Here is a 24,019-nt window from a genome sequence, read left to right on the forward strand (position 1 = left end):
TAGTGATTTGGTGGAATGTAAGCAATTGGACCCACCACAGTACAGACTGCGAGGAGTGGGAATAAAGACATCACACCATTAGGACAGTGGACTTAGGCATCCACCTGGATACGGCTTAATTGAAACAATAATTACAGATTGTGGCACACTAAATTGAGGCCTATGACATGATTCTGGGATTAGATTTCTTTTATCAGCATTGTGCCATAATCAACTTCCAGCTACACAGGGTGGAAAGTGGCAGAAAAATGGTTCAGTTAGGTTAAGTCAAGGTAGAGAGGCGGCAAGGAGAGTGCTGCGAAAGGTGAATCAATTAAACCATGAACACCCATAGAAAGACTTTATTCGCATGATTATGTATCTAAGGGTCCTGGAAATTACTTTGTGTCACTGTATGAATTTTGTGTGTGATGGAACCATTAGAAGAGAATGAAGTATTAGATCAGGTGGGTTGTTCATTTAACAGACATATCATGCACATATCTGTTTCTATGTACCATTTCAGCACATAGGGCATATGATTAACAAACCATTTGCTAATTGCTAATATCTTGGAGGAAGAAGGATGGGACATGTGGGGGAGTCAGCCATGGAGAACTGCCAGACATCACTGAAGCTGTATGAGGACCAAAAGTGAAGCCTCTAGAGGGAAGCAATAGGGAACAGATGACAGAACTACTTCTGGAATTCAGTGATTTATTTTCTCCAAAAGGACTATTATCAGGTACGCTTATTACACAACACTACATACCTATAGGAAATAAATCTTCAGTCTACCACAAGCCATACAGAATAGCTAGGTACTTGCACCCACTTTTGGAGTTATTAATCGATCAACAGCTGAAAGATGGAATAATTGAAGAATGTAATGTCAACAGTGGGCAGGAATAGTTCTGCAAAAAATAGAGGTTTTGGTATGATTACAGACACCTAAATGTGAAAACCATAATGGATGCCTACTCTTTCCCAAACATCACAGAAATTATGGATAATTTAGAGCTATGCTAATATTTTTAACAAAGGATTTGACGAGTGAGTATCACCAGATAGAGCCTGCACCGCAGGACTGACAAAACAGAATTTCAGGCACCCTGGGACGACTACCTAATCAGACAGATGCCATCCTCATTAAAAATGCACCTGTAACATTTCAGAGATTGTTGGACGCAATACCCAGAAGTCTGAAACAATGGCAAAGCTCTGTGTATCTTTGTGAAATAATTGTCTATGGAAGTGATATCAAATAGCATATGCAGTGGTTAAGGGAAGTATTCCTAAGGTTAGATAGCATACCGAGGACATACCACAAGATGGAGTTAAGACAGACCCAAGATTAATTAGAGCTGTATGGGAATTTCCTGTACCTTAATCTGTAAAAGAGTTGCAATCATTATTGACTTGTGAACTATTACCAGTGGTTGATAAAAGGATATGCCGATATTGCCAGAAGGTTACACAATTGTTAAAAGAAGGGTACCAAGTTTGTATGGTCAGAACAGTGCCAGCATGCTTTCGAGGAGTTAAAAGAAGCTTTAAAATTGAGTCCAATTGTGCCGTTTCCTGATTTTAATAGCGAATTTGCTTTATTATGTGATGCATGATAACCATGCAACAGGCTGTGTCTCATCAGAAGAGGTGGAATGTGCAGAACATTCAGTAGCTTATGCTCAAGGGAACTGAATTTTGAAGAATGAAATAATTCCACAATGGAGAATGGGATGCTAACCTTATTTGCGGACTCACGTATTTCAAATTTTATCTGTACAGTAAAACATTTAGAGTAATAACAGCTCATGTGGCATTAAAATGGTTGTTGGGGTTAAAGAATCATTCCCAATAGGTTGACATGATGAACAGTAAGGCTAAGCGAATAAGATTTTGAACTTATATATAAAACTGAGAAGATGCATGGAAATGCAGATAGCTGAAGTAGAAAAGCAGCAGTATTCATATTACTCAGAATATCAGGGAACCAGAAACCCAAGTAGAGGTCTTGAATAGGGAAGTAGTTAATAAAACGGCTGCAGTCCATAGAAGATAGTGTTTCAGCTAGGGGTAAATTTGTTGCAAGAAGGGCAGTATTTAAAGGGTCTAAGGAAAGTACAGAAGGAACTGTTACTGAAGATGAGGTTGGTTTCAGAACCTGAGCACAAAGGCTTGCCCTTTAATTTGGAGTAGCTGCAGCATCAGTGAGAACTGATGGAAGAAAAGTTTCCATTTCCATTTCTGTAACAGCAGCAGGGAAACAAGCACATCATGAGTGCTACATAATTTGTGCATAACTCATCACATGGGGAATACTAAAGAAATTTGTAAGAGTAAAAACTCAGCGACTTATTAACTGCAAAAGACAAAGGAAGATATGTAGAAATGGAGGAAGCAAAGTTACAAAAATGCCACTGAGAGAATCATAGTCTGTCCACGTATGGTAATATGAGTGGGGCAGGATTCCTGTGCAGTGAAATTGCTAATGGGACAAAGGAGGAAAGAAAATGCAATTAAAAAGTGGTCCAGCCAGAATCGTACTTGCAGCAGGTCAAGGCACATGGATTGTACCCTAGCTTTGAGAACATGGTAGTAGCAGATAGTTGTTGCAAGAAATGGAGGGGTACATCAAGGAGGGTAGAATGAAAGGTGAATGCTTTCTTATTAAATGGAACAGTATTCAACATAATGGGGCCTACTTTCTGCCTGTCCACCGTGGCTGCAGAGATAACTCACTTTAGTATTTCCCAGCCACATTTGTACTGGCCAAAGGAGCCCATGGAAGCGCCACATGCCACAAATCTGAGAAGCTTATATCAAACTCTAGAGCCAGAACTAATGTTATCTATAAAAACACTTCTGAATCAGCAGGAGGGACCAATCTCCCTGGAAACCTTATGCAGCGTGTAAATTCATATTGTGAAAATCAGCACTGGAAAGAGACAACACTGACTATTGTCATACTAACCACCACAGCAGCACTCGTTCTGCTGAGCCTGGTGGTGTTCCGGTACATAAAAAACAAAGAACACCACCAAGTTCAGACCCAGCCATAGTTCAGATTCCACCTCATTGGATAATTGAATCATAAAAGCAGCAGAATGAAGCAGAATTCACAGTGATATAATATGAAGAATAACTGATTTATTTTCGCTTTTAAGTGAGGAGTAGAGAGTATGAAATGATTGTGCAAGAAGCACAGTAACGAAATTAGTACCATGGTGTTCCAGTTAAGGTTCAGGGCAAGGGGGTCTATGGAAATGTGTAAGATTCAGTGAAAAGGTTCAGGTAACTAATTGTTAGAACGATTCTTAAGAGGGAAAATAACGCTGGAAATAATGGTCGCCAGTAACACTGATGTATGGGTAGTTTAGTTTGGTCAACCTGAGAGACAGTCTTAATTAAAAGGTCAATGTAGTGTATCGACCATCAATGGTAAAAGAATACGCCAGAGCAGAAGAGAGTTGAAACAGAGCCAGCTGCAGACGGGTGAGGGTGTTATGCATTGTGAAGCAAAACATGGCCAACTTGCTTTGCAAAGCAGAGCCAGCTGTGCATAGTATAGCAACAGCCAATGCTGCAACATGCTAGTGGAAAGACAGAAGCTTTTCATCACTTGCCACCAGAATACTATTTATAACACATGCCTTAAACCCTAAAGAAACAAACTGGAGTGCCGAAGTACTCAGCAGTTTGTATACTACATGATTCTTGTCCCACTATCACAGCCTATGCCACATGACTGTGACACACAGAGTGACATCCTGGAATGCAGCATGGGTCCAGCAAAAAGAATGCAAGACAGGGCAGCCTGCCCTGAGTCATAAGCAAGCTGTCTGTTCACTCTAGATGCTGACTTCTGTGAAGATGTGTCAGAGCTAGACATACAGCAGTCTCCAACAATGAAGGCCACTCTGCCAAAGCCATATGCACACAGTTTACTTTGATACAACATGTCCCGTGGATGATGCAAGCTCATATGCCAGTTGCCATGCAGTTCTAAGGCAGTCTGTTGTGACCTTGCAGCAAAATAATGGTGCTCTCTTCTGAAGTCGCACATGGTCAGCCCTGCCCTGGACTTTGGGATATAGTTTCAGTCTCTATGAGCTGTCACCCCATCCAAGAAACACTGGAACAATTCACACAAATCCATCAGCCCACATTAACTTTTTACTGTCCTGCTTCCTTTCTTCCTACGGCCCTCCACTGCCGAGTCTGGTAGGCATTTTCTCTGTGTCATACTGCACTGTCTGTAGCTGTGTACACAGTTACTGTGGATGTGGGGTTACCCAAAAAACACTACCTCATTTCATACATGCCCTGACATCATTGGCATAGTTCTCAGTTGACCGGAATGCCATCTTCCATGAAGAACACGATCATACAGACATCTGGTTGACAGTATGTAGGACTGTATCATGAATTAAGCACAGGACAGGGGTGTTGTTTGCTGCTTTAATTTTGGATAACAGTGTAGTTTTGGCCATTTTGCATTCAGTCCTCAATTTGCACATTGAGTCTTCCTCATTATTTTCAGTTCTTCCTTACTAGCAAGCCAATCACGAATGGCTCTTTCTGGTGGAGGAAGACCTAAATGTCACTCAGCTGCTCTGTTTCCATATTGTTCTGCATATGCTATTACCTTCAATTTATAGCTCACATCATATGAAACCTCTCTTTTTTCCATTAGGAAACTACTAAAGAAAATACTCTTCTGTTACCGATAATACAAATGACTTTCAGTTCAAGTTCACTGGCACTGTAGACTGCAGTGACACATCATAGGCTAGACAGTGTTCTGGGTTTGTGATGGTAGGGCAGGAGGGACAGTGTTAGCAAGCTTGTGAAGCTCCACAACTCATGTTCATCGCATCGGTGCACTGCTGCTGCCAGTTGAATCCAGTGTTGCCAGATAGATAGGTTCCCAACAGCATTGAATATATGGCCTGTTTTTTAAGCCTGGCAGGAATTTTACATCAAATAAAGGACATTTTTACATTTTGAGTAAAAGACACACCTGAATGTTGCACGAAATTTTTTGAAGATAAAAGTGTGTCTTACTCCATAAAATATGGAGTGCTTTTGTTCTCTCTAAAATATAAGGCCCAACTGACGATGTTTCCTTGTGAGTGACACTCTTTGGGTCTCAGTGACCTGCCCTTCTTTCCTAACCTTCCTCTTTCCAGATGAAGGAACTAATCATTCCCTGAGCTAGGGAAGTTGCTTGTACTTTTGTGTGCGTGCATTGTCAGTACTAGCTATTCCACCTCCTGAAGTTAAGTCATGGCCAGCCATTTTGTCTGACCAATTTGTAGTTTTGAGTCATTCCAAAATGTAAGCACAAGAGTAAAATATAATTTTCTGAACCTTATCTTTGTTTTTTGCATCATGGTTTAGCTGTAGTATCTATTTTCCTGTCTGGGGAGGAAAAATATAAATAATTTCTCACATCTATTTTTTGAAAGTTACAAGTAGAGGTTACAATGATATGAAGACTGTCATAACATACCATACCTAACTTACTGATCATTATGACACTTCCTGTGTGCTGATTTAAACTGCATACACCATGTTACAAAATACATTTAGTTTGGCTACAGTGTTACAGGCATTTTAAGTTTAAATTCATCATGTTTGCGGCCAGATTTGCAACTAAAAATACTGATTAAGTTGTGATATCCAAAGAAGAATTTAACGTCAATGATTCTTACTACACAGAAGGTAGGTCAGGAACAAAGTTTACATTTTTTGTTAGTTAAATTCAACCTAAACAATTTTTTAAACAAATGTACTGTAAAGAAAAGAATTTATGGGGAAATTATTTTGTGGATGAAACAATAAAAGTTTCATTTGCTGAATAAGTTACAGAGTAATACATCGGTATATGAAGGCTGGTGCATTGTTACACATTATTAATACTAGCTTTTTGTTAAAGATAATGGATAGTAAGTTTGAGAGAGAGAGAGAGGGAGGGAGAGGGAGATATATATATATCTATATATATTACAAAACTATATTCAAATCAATTACAACTGATTCAATTCAGAGAAAAATATAAGAAAATGTTACAAGACTTCAGAAGAAAGGGAAGAGAGCAACTTAGCAAATGTCTAGTTTTAAAATAAAGGAAAAGAGGAAGAAGGGGTTGTGAAGAGTATGTACAAAGAAAGTAAATGCAAAACCACTCTTGTCACTGGAGTGTAACAATCAGAACCCTATTTAGGTTCATACTAATCCGCATAAACTTCACGAAAATCAGTAAAAAGATAGTTACATCCATGAGCGCAACATGGAAATATGCGGTAACAAACAAATTAATTGTTAAAGTGCAACAACTTCCATAATGTTTAAGGAAACATAAACAACACAAACTGAATAACAAGGTTTAAGAAGGAGAGAAGCTAACAGCTGAATTTTTTACAACAGAGATGACAATCTGTCAAGCACCTGACGGATGGCATACTTAATTATTTAAAGATCCGAAGACTAAGATGCACAAAGTGCTGCAAAAACACTACATAGTATTTTCACCTCAGGGAGCTTATAAACAATGTTATGCAGACAAAGAAATGGGGCAAATAAAAAATACTTTCATTCATTACACATTTTGTTGGTTTTGAATACACCTCGATGTATGTATGTATGTATGTAGGTGTCATGCCAACTATCTGGTGAATGCACTGGCAAGAGCGTTTTTTCTTGAGGTAAGGAGTTACTGGGACATGTGGTTTACTGTTAATTCATGTATACTATGAACTCGTGTAAAAAGTGTAAAAGCTGTAACTCCTAAACTTCACTTCACATTAAATAATGAAGTTCACTGACAAAGAAGTAAAATGGAAAAATTGATTGATGTTGACAGGCAACAAAAATATAAAGAAGTTAATGGTACCATCACTAATGTTGTATCAGAAATTGATAAATTTTATATTTAACATTTCACTGCTTCATGAAAAACTCACAATCTGCTGAATTAGGGATATGTGCAAAATCGATCTCTCAAATCTGGAAATCTACAGACAGACTTTGTAGATAATGTTTCTTTGATTAATGAAGACAAAAGTTGAAGTGCTCATTCATCACATGCACAAGTACAGTCTTCACAGGTTGCGCCTGAATGCTGCAGGAATATTTAATCATGCCACCATCACCAATGAGATCTAACACATGAAACAGTTTCTGTTGCTGTGTTGTCACATAAATAATAGCTGATGTAAAGATGATCTCATGTCTCCAATAAATTTGATAATTTTTTGAGATGGCTGTACCTACCTATTTGAAAACAAGTACACGATATCCAGTTTGTGATTGAAAGTATTTTAAGTGGAAATGGACTGCTATTCTTTACTGCATGTAATGGTGAAGTTGTGACAGATGCTATTGGTGGTACAATGAGGAGAGGAGTGTGGAACCAGATGAAACAAAGAAAATGGCATGCTGGCTGATTTTTATGAATGTGCACAAACTCAGATTCAAGGAAAAACTACGTTTTATGGTACTGGAAGATGGTTTCTGGACAACTGCGTGAGCATAAATTACATTCAGGTCAAACTTTTTGCTCATATTCAAAACTATTATTATTTTTTACCTTACACTATCATAATACTGTTGACCCAACAACCCTGAAGGTTGAAAAAACCAAACTACTTCTCATATCTAAGGATGCCGGGTATTCCGGTGGAAAGTGGTTCTTGTGGGGATCAAATGCTGCAGATGAAGACAATTGCAACAGATGCTTGCAAAGATCTGCATGTTGATCTGATAAATCCTGGATTGTTTGTCACTGTAGAAATTTTAAATAAAAGAGGTATAAAACAATATCTATGGCATCTCTGGCTATGGAAATGTTTTTGAAACCCATTCCACAGGCTAAAATTTTTTCACACAATACAAAAGTGACAGCACTTTTTGTTAGAACTGAACAAATCTGAACATTAATAAATCAACGAATGATTATTTAAAAAGCAACCGATATTTCTTATGTGTTTAGAATTGGGAAATACGACTGAGTTGCAACATGAATCTTTTAAGAAGAAAATGTAATATAATGAAAAACTGAAAGACTTGTGTGTTTAAATCATATGATTTATGTATAGTTTTAGTTTCTTAGAGTATCCAAAATTGCACTATGAATGACGCTATTTGTGCGAGCCATGTATAGAATCTATGGTGTCCAAAATGCAATTAGTTTTTGACTTTCATCTTCAAGATTACAAGTTTTAGATACAATTACTGCATGCCTAATGTAACCCATTCCGTATGTATTTTTATTTTAAAGGAAGGGTGCAATTCAAACAATTTCTGATTTAAATATAATTTTAAAAAATTCTTTCAGGAGCTACCTTTAATTCCACACAGCCAACTGTGTGAACACATCAATCATTTAGAAAAGGAAATGTTACTATAACAATTAATGAAACTCATTTTTCATGTGTGTGATTGTCCAAGAGGAAACTTGGAATTACTCTTTCCTCAGCTGAATTCTACTTTTGATTCAACTGACCATTAATGAGTAAGTATACTGTTGTACTCCATTAAGAAATAATTGTATCTTTATCCACTGCAATTACCAGGCCTACTGATTATACAACAAATTCAAATTATTTACAACATCCAACATCAATTGGTGGATATTTAGTGCTTCAGTCATTTCTACACTGAAGTAAACAAATTTAATAACTAATTTACAGATTCTGTCAATTCTTCATTGAATTTTTTCATATGTAATTAGTATTAGAAGCTATGCTCATTTTTTGATAATATTTCAATGAACCCTTTGGGTTGTTCATTAAAATTATTTAAACTAATACCGCAGAACAAGAGTAATTAGCTTTGATGTTGGATAACTGTCACAACACAGCTGACCCTGACACCACTACTCAAATGTCCTGAGAAACCACCGTGCATATGTTACATTAACCTCTCAACAGAGCACATCATTTTGTGACAAGAAATTAAAAATCTTCTGTCATTTACTCAGCCATAACCTTACTGGGGGATCAGAATTATTTTGAGAAAATATTAAATTCTTTATAAACTTGACAACTAAAGACAATATGATTCATCATTGAAGACTTAGCACACATCGAGTTAACTGTGTTGCAAAAGATATGTATAATACTAACATCTCTATTGAGACACTGGGCTTAACAGACCAAGTATTATTTTAAACATTATACATACTGGTTAGACAGAGATGAAAGGAAACACAGTTTACCAGTAAAATGAAAAAAGATAAGGCATATGTACCCTTTTGCAGCAATTATTTGGTTGGTATACTGTTCATGGCACTTTCTGTAATTTTAATTTATAACAGATACAAATAAGAGAAACTTAAATAATCAACAAAATATTCTCCTTCACTATTTACAACAGTCTCTGAATGCTGAGATGACTTTCATTCTGTAACTGTAGAAGTCACCTGGTTTTAAGGCGAAGAACTCATTAAGCAAGGCACTGAGCGCATTTTCATCTGGAAAGGAAGTTCCTTTAAGGCTGTTTGATTGAGAGCAGAAAAGGAGAAAATCTGAGGGTGCAATATCAGTTGAATAAGGTGGGTGTGCAATGACCAACCCCCAACTCCTGTGTACAGTTTTTTTTCAGTCTAGCAGATTGTGGGCAGGCATTTTCCTTGAGTACTGTCTTCCTGGTCATTGTTCATGTACAGCATCTGCAACCAGTCTCAGCTGTTGACAGTAAATGTCAGTAGTAATCAGTGGTTACATCTCAAGGATGCAATTCATAGTAAACCACACAGAATGTACATTATCTTTTGTGGATGCTTTTTGTTGATGCTTTGTTTGGGCTCAACCATTCCTTTCTTTTCCTTATTTTAGCACAAAGCTACCATTTCAGATCAGCATAATGATACAGGGCAGGAATGATTAGTGTTGTTCACATACAACTGATTAAAGGCAAGCAAGAATGTGCATATGGCCTCCATTTTTGTGATTTTGGTTAAGTGCATGTGGTATCCACACACCCTATTTTTGAGCCTTATCCACTGCACACAAATATCAGAAGGTCATGAAATGACCACAGTTCATCGAATTTGCCAGTTCTCAAGTACAGTGACATGGGTCATTGTGAATTAATGCATTTAAACGATCTCCATCAAACCTTGAAGGTAAGTCACTAATGGCAAAAAAATTCTCCCTAGAATGAAAAAACAATTTTCTTGACTAGCTCTGTCCAATGGTATTAAATACAAACAGGATGCAAATGTTTCTGGCTGCCTCCATTGCTTTTACACCTATATAGAACCCAACAATGCTCCTCTTTCTCCACTTGGCACTCCAATATCTAGTGGCCACAGTTCCACTTACTATATTCAAATGACAAAATGACAATATGTAGACTCAAAGAGCAACAGTGAACTACAAATAAAAAATGACAATTGATTATCAACTTGTGCACCAGCCTAATATTTAGGAAAAACTGAGATAATATCAGGTCATGAAAACAATAATTTCTTAACAGTAGCTGAAAAAACTAGGGGGGGGGGGGGGGGAGGGGGGAGGTGACCATTGAAATTAGTTACATCAGACTCAGTCAGGAAGTGTATACTTGACCAGACATCAGTTTCATCAGATGAATGGTCAAATCAGTCACAAGAATCATCTGCTGATAGAAGCAGGAACTCTTCTTGTTAAGATTGCAACAATCTAATAACTAAAATATTGTGCTGACTTTACAGCATGACTGAAATATGCAGTAGAAGTGGAGAAACCTTATTGGCATCACATTACAACCTTCATCTCCCTTTAGTCAGGAAATACAGTGTTATGGTGTTAAAAGAATTACACTTACAAGAACGGAATCTTAGCTTAGCAACAAAAACTGGGTCGTAGTAATAAATGATGCCTTGGGAGGAAAACTGAATACAAAATGGGGAAACAATACATACAATGTCCCACAGGGCTCAGCATTTGATTTATCCTGACCTACATATATGTTGTGCTAAAACCATTGGAGATGCCTTCTTCAAAATCTGCAATGCTTGCCAATAAGTACACTGATAATCAGCAAACACACTCATACTAAAAACAGCCAGAAGAATAATGGATCATGCTTGCAACTGGTTTACAGGCAACAGAATAAAAATTCAACCTTTAGACTTACATAAGCACACATGATGCAACTCCAAACAAGTCCAAATGGCTTACAGATACAAGGAGATATCAATTACAGGCACTGGATGAGGATTTATGAGTTAAGTTCTTGGGCATTTGGATGGATATTAAATTAAGGAAGCACCAGCATGAGAATTAGTTAACCAAAAAGCTCATATCTCTCTGCCTTGCAATTAATGAGTGTTCTTCCAGAGTGTCAACTTGCAGAAATGCTTCCTAGCATGCTTTCACTCAGTACTACCCTATAGTATAATCTTATAGGACATGGCAGCTATAAACAAATTAGTATTTATCCTATACAAGCTTATAGTACGAATGATGTGATGTTGACAACTGAACACCTCGCATAAACCTCTTCACTGACCTAGGGGATCTTGCACCTACGTGTCACTATGGAACTACCTATTGGCTTGTACATTAAGTAACAAAAATTTTATTTATTTGCAGTTGGATTTCCCAGAAGATATTTCCAAAAACAAGTCAAAACTCCAAGAGATGCTATCATAATTGCCTCAAGGTGAGCAATGCTGAGGGGATCAACCTGAGAAGTTTACCATTTTCTTGACCCCATTTCAATTGAAACCCAAGCAGACACCAAGGAATTGTACGCAGTATGTATCATTTAGTGTGTGTACAGTAATGTCTACTTCTTCCAGTAGCAGGTTGTTTCTAATTACATTACATGTTATAAAATGAGTCTTCAAGGGATGACCTGAACTGGTAGCTGCAACATTAATAAGGGTAATGTGCTGTGCAACATGGGACAGGAAGTTTGTAGGTAGTGATCATGATTTATTATCAAACTTATGGGATTGGCACTGAACTGAATCTGAAGAGAAGGGAATTCTGTAACAAACTGAAGAGAGTTGACAATATTAGAAAAAAACATAGATCGACCAATCTCTCGATCTCTTTTACTGGCAGGAGTTTGTGAAAGGCTCCACATATGTGCCTCCTCTTCCAACATCATTGGATGAACTATGATACTACATGCCAACAGCAGTGAGTTTCCTAAACTGACACGGTTGCAAATGCATGGATCAAGTCTATAACATGGCTGCTTAAATGTGTTGAAAAGAATTTTGATTTTTGTGATCAGTAAATGATGAATCTGATCCTAAACACAGCTGTGAAAACCACCTTAAACCACATGTGCACACACATGAATTGTAAGCAATGGGAAGATCATATGGTTCCTTTGTAAATAAAGGATTTGCAAGCATATATAGAAGTAAAAATCCGACACCAATTCTGTACCTTTATTTATTACAATATTACAGCTTTGTGAAATCTGATGATTTTAAACATCCTGAAGAATTGCTTATACAGGTATAGTTTCTTTCAGTAAAATATGATAATTTGCCTTGATGGGTTGCGTCTTATTGAACGTTTCAGAAATTTTTCCATAAAATTAAATTTGCTTTCAACACTGTAACCTCTGCTTTGGCTAGAGATGGGATGTGAATGTTATTCATTTGTTCATTCCTTGATTTACACATTGCATTCCATAAATGAAGATGTGGATGGAAGTGGGGTGAGCCAGTCTGCAAATCTTAAGGCAGAAGCTCCCACAGGAAATTTACCTCTGAAGTATACTGACAACCAGCTGTTTGTGACTAGTGCTAATCTACTGACACTGCTAATTATGGAAACTGCTAATGGATTATTTTGTATGTAAATGTACATTTACTACTATGTAAAATATCACTGTTGCTCCTACTACATTAGTCAGCTACTTATTTTACCTAATATCTCCACATACATCGATACTCCGCTATCCAGCTAATGGCGCACTGGGAAGGGTACACCATAACCCTGCTGGTCATTTTCATTCCCATTCCACTCGCAAATATGAGGGAAAAAGACTGTCTATGTGCCTCCATATCAGCCCCGATTTCTCAAATTTTATCATCATAGTCCTTATGTGCAATGTATGTTGGAAACAACGAAATTGTTTAGCAATCGGGTTCAAATGGCAATTCTCTAAATTATCTCCATAGTGTTCCTCCAAAGAACATTACCTTCCTTCTGGAAGTTCTCATTTGAGTTTCTGAAGCATCTCCATAACACCTATGTACTGTTTGAACCTACCAATGACAGATGTGGCAGCCTATCACTTAATTGCTTCTCCAGCAAAGTATTACTTTGCTATCTTGCTAGCTTGCTCTAGCTTCTCATGTATTTACCTAAAAAAGTTCACAATTTCACAATTAATACAGAATATTGCTGACCATGTGCCAGTATCAAAATGGTCAGCCCAATTTATCTGCATCATTAAGCCCTAGCATTTTATGCTCCTGAGACCACAAACACTGCATGTCACTAGCTGACAGAGCTAAGATGTTCACTGCACAACTTCATGTACTTCTCAGGATCACTGTTATCGTCACACATCCTATTTGTAGATTTGCTCAGGTGTCTACCACTATTTAATCTAAGTTACATATTTTCAAAGCAACAAGTGGGGTGGGGGGGAGGTACACATCAGTGATTTCAGTGCCAACCACATGACATGGTTTTCCAGACCACACAACCAGAAACACACTGTTCTACACACTTGCTATGGGAGCAGCACTCCATGAAGTGGACACTATCCCTGAACCTCTGGCCCTGGTGCCATGGAGACATCTTGTTTGACCTGTGATCTCTTTGACTGCATACGAAGGCCAGTATGGCCTTTTGTATTTTCACGGTAAGTGGTCACCAACTACAATCCAGCCACTTTGACAACTACAGGTATGCCCTAGGACACTGTACTGTTCATTGTTTTGGCCTAGCTCCTCATTTGCACATCCCTGACTACTATGTGTGGCATTCTCATTTCTGTAAAACCCTTCTTGTGGAACAACAGTACTACTGTTTCACTTACTGTCCTGTCTACTTGTGATGCCAATGCATCCCTTTAATTTGTTTAAAATGGCATAACATGAGTCAAAGTCTTGGCCTGTTACCTGTGAATCAGCTACACTCCTTTACATAATGTGAGCTGTCCCTAGCATGATCATTTGGTTCCTTGACCTGTATGCTTGTATCATCACCACACATTTCTGTGTTGAAGAAGCCAACATTTTGTGCCTGAAGAATGCTTTGCAACTGCAACAAGTTTGATTATGAACAATGAGATCAAGAGCAAGCCAGTACCTAACCTTCTGCAATTGTATGTTAAATGTTCCCCAATCATTGTCTAATTTCATTCCTGTGACATATTTATCAATTTGAGCATCTCTTTACCTTACTAAGGTCATAAATCATATGTAAAAAATTTATCTTTCTTCTTTAGATCTGAAAGGACTCTAATGACAAGGTCATACATGGCTTCATCTATGTACTATCATTCACCAAAAGCCATATACAGAGTTATTCTATTACTGAAAATTTTATAACTAATACAACAGGCACCACAGAAGCTGCCACAATATATACAGGTTGTGGCCAAAGTATCAGGGCTGATCTACAACACACGAATTTTATCTCTCTTTTTCATAACCCAAAACTTTTTTAGGTCAAATGTAAGAATAATATTCACACAAAAGATAACAGCCAATGATCTGTTGAATTGCATTTATCAGAAGTTATTGAAAGGAGGAATATTTCTCAAATGACCTACACTATTAGAACTTACACTTCACCTAAATGTGAATTTTGCGACCATCGCACACAGCCATTATACAATATAGTTGATACGAACAAGGGCTACATAAAACAAGATTATACCAGTCACCAATCCCCTTCCATTTCTATTTCTATTTAAAAGAGTTAGCACATAACAGGTGGAATGAAAGTCAAGTGCAGAAGTACAAGAATACTCTACAATTATGAACAGCAACAAGTTCCAAAAAACTGACAATCTGCCAATTTCACTGCAATGCATCTTTTACTCTACAAACTTAACAAAAGACTTATTACTTGACTACAGGCAATATATCAGACATGTAAATACTTACAATATTCTCAGTTACACTCATTTCCAAATTTAATTCAGGATCCTCCTTGATAAAATCAGTGGACCACGATATTCCCAATGGATCTTCAATGGACTGAAAGAAGGAAACATTCTGTGAATTATAACTGCTTGCTAACTTCTGTGTGTATATGACAGCTCTACCTATTCCTTTCTCATGAGTATCATCCAACTTTACAGAGATTCTTATCGATTGGGAAGAGTGAGTGTCAGAATGCATCCAAATCAGTTCTATTGTCTCTAATTTTGCTATCAGCCATTGTGTAGTATTTATTTGGCATACTTTCTCTTTCTATTCCTGTCACATAATCCACTCTGATTTCAAAGGCACTATGGGATGCTTTATCGGGTGGTCGTACTCCAACATACGAACTTTATATATGAGTGCAGCAACATTTCTAAATTAAGCTCAGGTAATAAATAGATGCAAATAATCTTCCAGCTGTAAACCCATAAACAAGAGGACTTTTGTTCATTAATCAAATGAATATGGCATTCCACACATTATCAGCAAAATTTACCAAATTTAATGCTATTTACACCATGTATTTTCAGTGCCTGCTCTTTAGGAAACAATTAAAATTTATATCATTTGTACTGGATGAAAATCATACAGAATTACATACAGCGAAAGCAGGATGTCAGTAATGATGTAAATACAACAGTGAATAATGACTGGGAACTCTACAAAATACCAATCACATATCATAGTTCCACATCATCTGTTATAGCACTGTGACACAGAGGCATGTAACAAGATTAACAATTTCTTCTCCCTGTCGCCGTTGGATAAGCAGCTGCCAGCAGCAAGTCGTATACTCTTAGCTTACTTATTTGTTACATAGTTTAATTCTTAATTTCTTTGCATGTTTTTGGATACTTGCATTGTTTAATTCATAAATTTCGGGCGTATTATAGTATTTGAGAGTTGTAGTATCGCGGTTTAGTATTTACTTCGTAGATTCTTACTTATATTACATGTAAGTTTCGTGTAGGAGGTGTTATTTCGAGTTTTAGTTACTGTAATCATAAATTCAGGCAAATTGTAGCGCAGTCGTTAGGCATTTGTACAGGTTAGTTCATATATTCTTTGCGTGTTTCTTTGTTGTGTCTTTGCGTGTTATCTAGGCACAGACTCGTGTTTCAGTAACTGTTGTTCAACATCAATTAGAATGGACAGGGACTGTGATTGCTGTGTTCGGATGAGGGCTGAGTTGGCATCCCTTCACTCACTGCTGCAAGCGGCGCTGACTACGGTCGCGCAGCTTGAGGCTGTTGCCAATGGGCACCCTTGTGGGGAGCCGGACTTAGGTATCACGGGGATGTCAACCTCGTCCCGTCTGTCCCCAGATCGGTCTGCCGCTGTGGTTGCCCCGGTTGCTGCCTGCAGTGGGACTGAGCCCTCGCCTGTGGTTGATTGGGAGGTTGTTCCAAGGCGTGGCAGGCAGCGAAAGATGTCCCCGGAGGCTGATCAGAAAGCCTCCCCGGTGTGTCTGACAAACAGGTTTCAGGCACTGGCTCTGGCTGAGCCAGATGCAGCTGCCTGCCCTGTTTCAGAGGATGATTCTCGGCCTTCAAGGTCCAGGCAATCGCAGAGGGTGAGTTTATTGGTAGTTGGGAGCTCCAATGTTAGGCGCGTAATGGGGCCCCTTAGGGATATGGCGGCTAAGGAGGGGAAGAAATCCAGTGTGCACTCCGTGTGCATTCCGGATGGAGTCATTCCTGATGTGGAAAGGGTCCTTCCGGACGCCATGAAGAGCACAGGGTGCAGCCAGCTGCAGGTGGTGGCACATGTTGGCACTAATGACGTGTGTCGCTTTGGATCTGCGGAAATTCTCTCTGGATTCCAGCGGCTATCTATTTGGTGAAGGCTGCCAGTCTTGCTTACGAGATGAAGGCAGAGCTCACCATCTGCAGCACCGTTGACAGAACCGACTGCGGACCTTTGGTGCAGAGCCGGGTGGAGGGTCTGAATCAGAGGCTCAGACGGTTTTGTGACCATGTTGGCTGCAGATTCCTTGACTTGCGCCATAGGGTGGTGGGGTTTCGGGTTCCGCTGAATAGGTCAGGAGTTCACTACACTCAGCTGACAGCTACACCGGTAGTGGAGGCTGTGTGGCTGGGCGGTTTTTTAGGTTAGAAGGCCTCGGGGAAAGTACGGGGTGGGCTGCAATCTCAAAGGGTGCATGGCAAATACAGGACATGCTTGGATCAAGGAACAGTCAGAATCGTAGTTGTAAATTGTTGTTGTTGTGCTGGGAAAGTCCCTGAGCTACAAGCGCTAATAGAAAGCACAGAAGCTGAAATCTTTATAGGTGCAGAAAGCTGGCTAAAGGCTGAAATAAGTTCGGCAGAAATTTTTACGAAGTCTCAGACGGTGTTCAGGAAAGATACGATTAGGCAGAATTGGTGGTGGAGTGTTTGTGTCTGTCAGTAGTGGTTTATCTTGTAGTGAAGTCGAAGTAGACACTCCATGTGAATTGCTATGGGTGGAGGTTATACTTAACAGCTGAACTAAGTTAATAATTGGCTCCTTCTACCAACCTCCAGACTCCAATGATATAGTTGCTGAACAGTTCAGAGAAAATTTGAGTCTCGTGACAAATAACTACCCCACTCATATGGCTATAGTTGGTGGGGACTTCAACCTTCCCTTGATATGTTGGCAAAAATACTTGTTCAAAACCAGTGGTAGGCAGAAAACATCTTCTGAGATTGTCCTAAATGCTTTCTCTGAAAATTATTTTGAGCAGTTAGTCCACGAACCCACGCGAATTGTAAATGGTTGCGAAAACACACTTGGCCTCTTAGCCACAAACAATTCAGAGCTAATAGAGAGCATCATGACTGATACAGGGATTAGTGATCACAAGGTCGTTGTAGCTAGGCTCAATACCGTTTCTTCCAAATCCACCAGAAACAAACGCAAAATAATTTTATTTAAAAAAGCGGATAAAGTGTCACTAGAAGCCTTCCTAAGAGACAATCTCCATTCCTTCCGAACTGACTACGCAAATGTAGACGAGATGTGGCTCAAATTCAAAAATATAGTAGCAACAGCAACAGAGATTCATACCTCATAAATTGGTAAGAGATGGAACTGATCCCCCATGGTACACAAAACAGGTCTGAATGCTGTTGCAGAGGCAACAGAGAAAGCATGCGAAGTTCAGAAGAATGCGAAATCCCGAAGATTGGCTAAAATTTACAGACGCGCGAAATTTGGCACTGACTTCAATGTGAGATGCCTTTAATAGGTTCCACAACGAAACATTGTCTCGAAATTTGGTAGAAAATCCGAAGAAATTCTGGTCGTATGTAAAGTACACAAGTGGCAAGACGCAGTCAATACCTTCGCTGCGCAGTGCCGATGGTACTGTTACTGACGACTGTGCCGCTAAAGCGGAGTTAATGAACACAGTTTTCCGAAATTCCTTCACCAGGGAAGGCGAATGGAATATTCCAGAATTTGAAACACAAACAGCTGCTAGCATGAGTTTCTTATAAGTAGATACCTTAGGGGTTGCGAATCAACTCAAATCGCTTGATTCGGGCAAGTCTTCAGGTCCAGATTGTATACCGATTGGGTTCCTTTCAGATTACGCTGATACAATAGCTCCCTACTTAGCAATCATATACAACCGCTCGCTCACTGATAGTTCTGTACCTACAGATTGGAAAACTGCACAGGTCACACCAGTGTTTAAGAAGGGTAGTAGGAGTAATCCATCGAACTACAGACCTACATCATTGACGTCGGTTTGCAGTAGGGTTTTGGAGCATATACTGTATTCAAACATTATGAATCACCTCGAAGGGAACAATCTATTGATACGTGATCAGCATGGTTTCAGAAAACATCGTTCTTCTGCAACGTAGCTAGCTCTTTATTCGCACGAAGTAATGGCCGCTATTGACAGGGGATCTCAGGTTGATTCCGTACTTCTGGATTTCCGGAAAGCTTTTGACACCGTTCCTCACAAGCGACTTCTAATCAAGCTGCAGGCCTATGGGGTATCACCTCAGTTGTGCGACTGGAATCGTGATTTCGTGTCAGGAAGGTCGCAGTTCGTAGTAATAGACGGCAAATCGTCGAGTAAAACTGAAGTGATATCAGGTGTTCCCCAGGGATGCGTCCTGGGACCTCTGCTGTTCCTGATCTATATAAATGACCTGGGTGACAATCTGAGCAGTTCTCTTAGCTTGTTCGCAGATGATGCTGTAATTTACCATCTAGTAAGGTCATCCGAAGACCAGTATCAGTTGTAAAGCGATTTAGGAAAGATTGCTGTATGGTGTGGCAGTTGGCAGTTGACGCTAAATAACGAAAAGTGTGAGGTGATCCACATGAGTTACAAAAGAAATCCGTTGGAATTCGATTACTCGATAAACAGTACAATTCTCAAGGCTGTCAATTCAACTAAGTACCTGGGTGTCAACATCACGAACAACTTCTGTTGGAAAGACCACATAGATAAGATTGTGGGGAAGACGAGCCAAAGGTTGCGTTTCATTGGCAGGGCACTTAGAAGATGCTACAAGTCCACTAAAGAGACAGCTTGCACTACACTCATTCGTCCTCTGTTAGACTATTGCTGCACGGTGTGGGATCCTTACCAGGTGGGATTGACGGAGGACATCGAAAGGCTGCAAAAAAGGGCAGCTCATTTTGTATTATCACATAATAGGGGAGAGAGTGTGGCAGATATGATACGTGAGTTGGGATGGAAGTCATTCTATTTACGAAATTCCTGTCACCAACTTTCTCTTCCGAATGCGAAAATATTTTGTTGAGCCCAACCTATATAGGGAGGAATGATCATCAAAATAAAAAGAGAAATCAGAGCTCGAACAGAAAGGTTTAGGTGTTTGTTTTTCCTGTGCGCTGTTCGGGAGTGGAATGGTAGAGAGATAGTATGATTGTGGTTCGATGAACCCTCTGCCAAGCACTTAAATGTTAATTGTAGAGTAGTTATGTAGATGTAGAAGGAAGTCCTCCTTGCTCTGTTGGCACCAAATACGTACTTAAGGCATTCATTACATACAATCATTAAAAAAAATTAATGCAAAGGTAATGGTTTGTAAAGATATGCTTGTTACAAGTGCTGTTAAAATACTATTGGTAATAAACTACAAATAACACAGCTAACTAGAGTCAACTGGAAGACCACAAACATTTTTGAAAATTGCTGGTATCATAGGTTACAATTGTTCACCATCCATGGAAATTTAGCTTTAATACCCCATATTTGTGTCATGACATTCTTACTACACTTCCTGCACAATACAGTGCTTGTGTGAAAACTTACATTATGCTCAGATCCATCAGATCTAGACTAAAATACTAAGAAGGTAAGAAACAGCAACCTCCTATGGAGGTGGGCAGGATGATGTGGAGAAAGGAACAGAAGAAAAACAGACAGAGAGAGAGAGGGGTGGCAGAAACAGATGGACAGAGAGGGGTGGCAGATGGACAGAGGTGGTTGGCTGATTGAACGATTAAAGGCACCAAACTACTGGGTGATACATCCCTTCTTTCTCAAACAGGTAGGCAGGTCTACATGACTGTTGTAAGAGAAAGCCTACCACACACAATCCAGAGGAAGAAAAACCCGATGTCTATGAAACTGATATAAGGGACAAAAAGAAAAACAGGAGACAGAGGACGAAAGGCAGGCCAAGGTGCCCCATTTAGGGAGCAGCCAGAAGCACCAGAGAGCAGAAAGCAATGAGGGGACATATATCCCCCAGTCCCCACCACTTACCAGAGGTACTCCACTCAGAAACTGCCTCGGAAAGACTAGCAACATAGACAGGGCAAGAGAAGTACAGAGACGAAAGATTAATGGGAGAGGGGGGAAGAAGAGTAAAAGAGCAGGTAGGGTGAGAACCGGGCTGGTCAACCAAGTCTAGCCAGCCACAGCCTGGTCTGGGCAGAGGGGGCAACAGAGTGTTCTGCCAACCCCTGAATGTGCCGATAAGGTTAAGTTGCCCTCCCTTGAAGAGAGTGGTAAAAGCCCTCCTCATGAATTTATTATATAAAACTAAGTCAGCCACTGAGGCATCAGGGGTAGTAAGTCAGGGAGATTAAGATTATGCCACAGGGAGGCTAGGTTGGACAGTACAGCAAAATGTAGACCACTGTTGAACCGGAATGACGACAGTGGTGTGGTACTGGAGGAGATGACTGTGAGACCACCAGATACAGCTCATGTGGAGCTGGCAGAGTATGGTAGAATGCTTGTGAGGGGCCTGCATGGAGGACCTCCATAGATTCATAGTCTCCTTATCACAGGTTGTTTGAAGTCACAGTGATTCATTCCACATTTCAGGTTCCTAAAACTTGACGGTGTGATACTGATCAGATGTCTGTTTCCAGAATACTGATTACCAGAGCCAGTTTACCGGTAGCCCGTTTGGGCAAGCTATCAGTAACTTTGTCCCTAGGGATCCCAATGTGATCCAGAGTCCAAACAATCATCACTGAGCATCCACAGTGCTGAAGGGCATACTGGGAATACTGGTTAGCAATGACCAAGGTATGCTGAGGGTAATACTGCTTGAAAGCTTTAAAACTGGTCAAGGGGTTGCTGCAGATGAAGGACCCACCAGTGGAGGAAAGCATATACTCAAGAGCATGAGAGATGGCTACAAACTCTACAGCTTCCAGCAGGGAAGACAATTCAGTAGGACCCATGACAGTGTAAGCAAAGCCTATGTGATCAGCAACCATTAAGCAAACAGTATAGACTACTGCTGAACTCCAGGATGTACCAAGGATGGAGAAAAATTGGTGGCAGAGGGCCTCAGGAGGGTCCATGTCTTTTGGACCTCATGATGGGTCAAAACAAAGCTGTTTTTTTTTTTGTGGTTTTAGGGCGCAAAACTTCTATGGTCATTAGCGCCCAGCCCGTGACGTAGGAAACAGGAAAAAACGAAATTTAAAACCAGCAGCAATGGGAACAAAGTCATAAAATTTGAGAAACTAAAGGCAGAAGGAATGCTTAAAAATCCACTATAGAAAGGGGTTGGTTGCCCCAAAAAAAGCTTCAAATGACTGACGTCATTTCACTGTTACTAATAAACTGGAGAACGCGGTCGGCTGAGCGCGTGTCATCTGCTACAATCGACGATAGATCAGGCGATAGCTGTAGACGGGAGCGTAATGGATTAAAATAGGGGCACTCAATTAAAAGGTGTCTGACCGTCCACAGCTGAGAGCAGTGGGAACAGAGTGAGGGAGGATCGCCACTTAAAAGATGTCGATGGATAAAAAGACAGTGCCCTATCCGGAGTCTAGCTAAAATTACCTCCTCCCGACGACGCGTTCGGGAGGAAGAGGTCCAAGCGCAAGGAAGGGCTTTCACTTCCCGCAATTTATTATGAGGAAGTGTTGACCAATGCGCATGCCATAAATGAGCAACTTGGCGACATAAACCACTCCGTAGATCGGTAATGGGAAGTGACTGAATAGCTGGCCGAGGAAGAGAGACTGCAGCCTTGGCCGCTATATCGGCCGCCTCATTCCCACAGATACCAGCGTGTCCCGGGAGCCAGACGAACGCCACCGAGACACCCCCCAGGTGGAGCAGGCGCAGAGTCCTGAATCCGGTGGACCAGAGGGTTCACAGGGTAAAGAGCTTGGAGACTTAGGAGAGAGCTGAGAGAATCTGAGCAGATTACGTACTGTATCCGCTGATGGCGGCGGATGTAGTGGACAGCCTGGAGAACAGCGTAAAGCTCCGCAGTATAAACTGAACACTGGTCAGGAAGCCGGAAGTGATTTGGGGTGTCGCCAACAATATAGGCACTCCCTACACCTAACGATGTTTTCGAGCCGTCGGTGTAAATAAATGTGACGTCCGTCATTTGTGCACATAGAGCAGCAAATGCCCTACGATAAACAAGTGGAGGCGTACCATCCTTGGGAAATTGACATAGGTCTCGGAGCAAGTCGATCCGGGGACGGAGCCAAGGCGGTGCTGTACCCCAGGTTGTCAAGGTGGTTTTAGGAAAGCGGAAGGAAAGAGAATGGAGCAGTTGACGGAAGCGGACTCCCGGGGGTAGTAGGGAGGAGGAGCGGCCTGCATACCCTACATCAAAGGAGGCGTCGAAAAAAAGGTCATGGGCTGGATTAGCAGGCATGGAAGACAGATGGCTAGCATAACGACTCAGAAGGACTGCCCGCCGATTGGACAGCGGAGGTTCAGCAGTCGCAGCATAAACGCTTTCCACAGGGCTGGTGTAAAAAGCTCCAGACACTAAACGTAATCCACGGTGGTGGATAGAGTCGAGACGCCGAAGAATAGACGGCCGAGCAGAGGAGTAGACTATGCTTCCATAATCCAATTTCGAGCGCACTAAGGCGCGATAGAGGCGGAGAAGGACCACTCGGTCCGCTCCCCAGGAGGTACCATTCAGGACACAAAGGGTGTTAAGGGAACGCAGACAGCGAGCCGAAAGATAGGAAACGTGGGAGGACCAGCACAGTTTTCTGTCAAACATAAGACCCAAGAATTTAGCGACGTCGGAAAACGGAAGGTTGACAGGACCTAGATGTAAGGAGGGCGGAAGAAACTCCTTACGTCGCCAAAAATTAACACAAACGGTCTTACTAGGTGAGAAACGGAAGCCGGTTTCGATGCTCCACGAGTGGAGGCGATCGAGACATCCTTGAAGACGTCTTTCAAGAAGGCTGGTCCGTTGAGAGCTGTAGTAGATCGCAAAATCGTCCACAAAGAGGGAGCCCGAGACATCAGGAAGGAGACAATCCATAATTGGATTAATGGCGACGGCGAACAGTACAACACTCAGCACGGAGCCCTGGGGTACCCCGTTTTCTTGGGAGAAAGTACGGGAGAGAGTAGTGTTCACCCGCACCCTAAATGCGCGCTCTGCCATAAATTCGCAAAGAAAAAGGGGCAGCCGGCCTCGAAAGCCC

The 24,019-nt window shown here is 40.6% G+C and overlaps 1 protein-coding gene across 7 annotated transcripts in view; it reads right to left on the reverse strand.

Moving 5' to 3' along the window:
• LOC124719951 (zinc finger protein 708-like) overlaps positions 1-24,019 on the reverse strand; it is a 115,929-nt gene that overhangs the window by 41,406 nt on the left and 50,504 nt on the right. For all 7 annotated transcript variants that reach the window (XM_047245162.1, XM_047245161.1, XM_047245157.1 and 4 more), the window contains exon 5: positions 15,062-15,154. In XM_047245162.1, the coding sequence (XP_047101118.1) occupies positions 15,062-15,154 (93 nt within the window). The remainder of the gene's footprint in view (positions 1-15,061; positions 15,155-24,019) is intronic.

Source organism: Schistocerca piceifrons, chromosome 11 (assembly GCF_021461385.2).
Source record: "Schistocerca piceifrons isolate TAMUIC-IGC-003096 chromosome 11, iqSchPice1.1, whole genome shotgun sequence".
NCBI lineage: Eukaryota > Metazoa > Arthropoda > Insecta > Orthoptera > Acrididae > Schistocerca > Schistocerca piceifrons.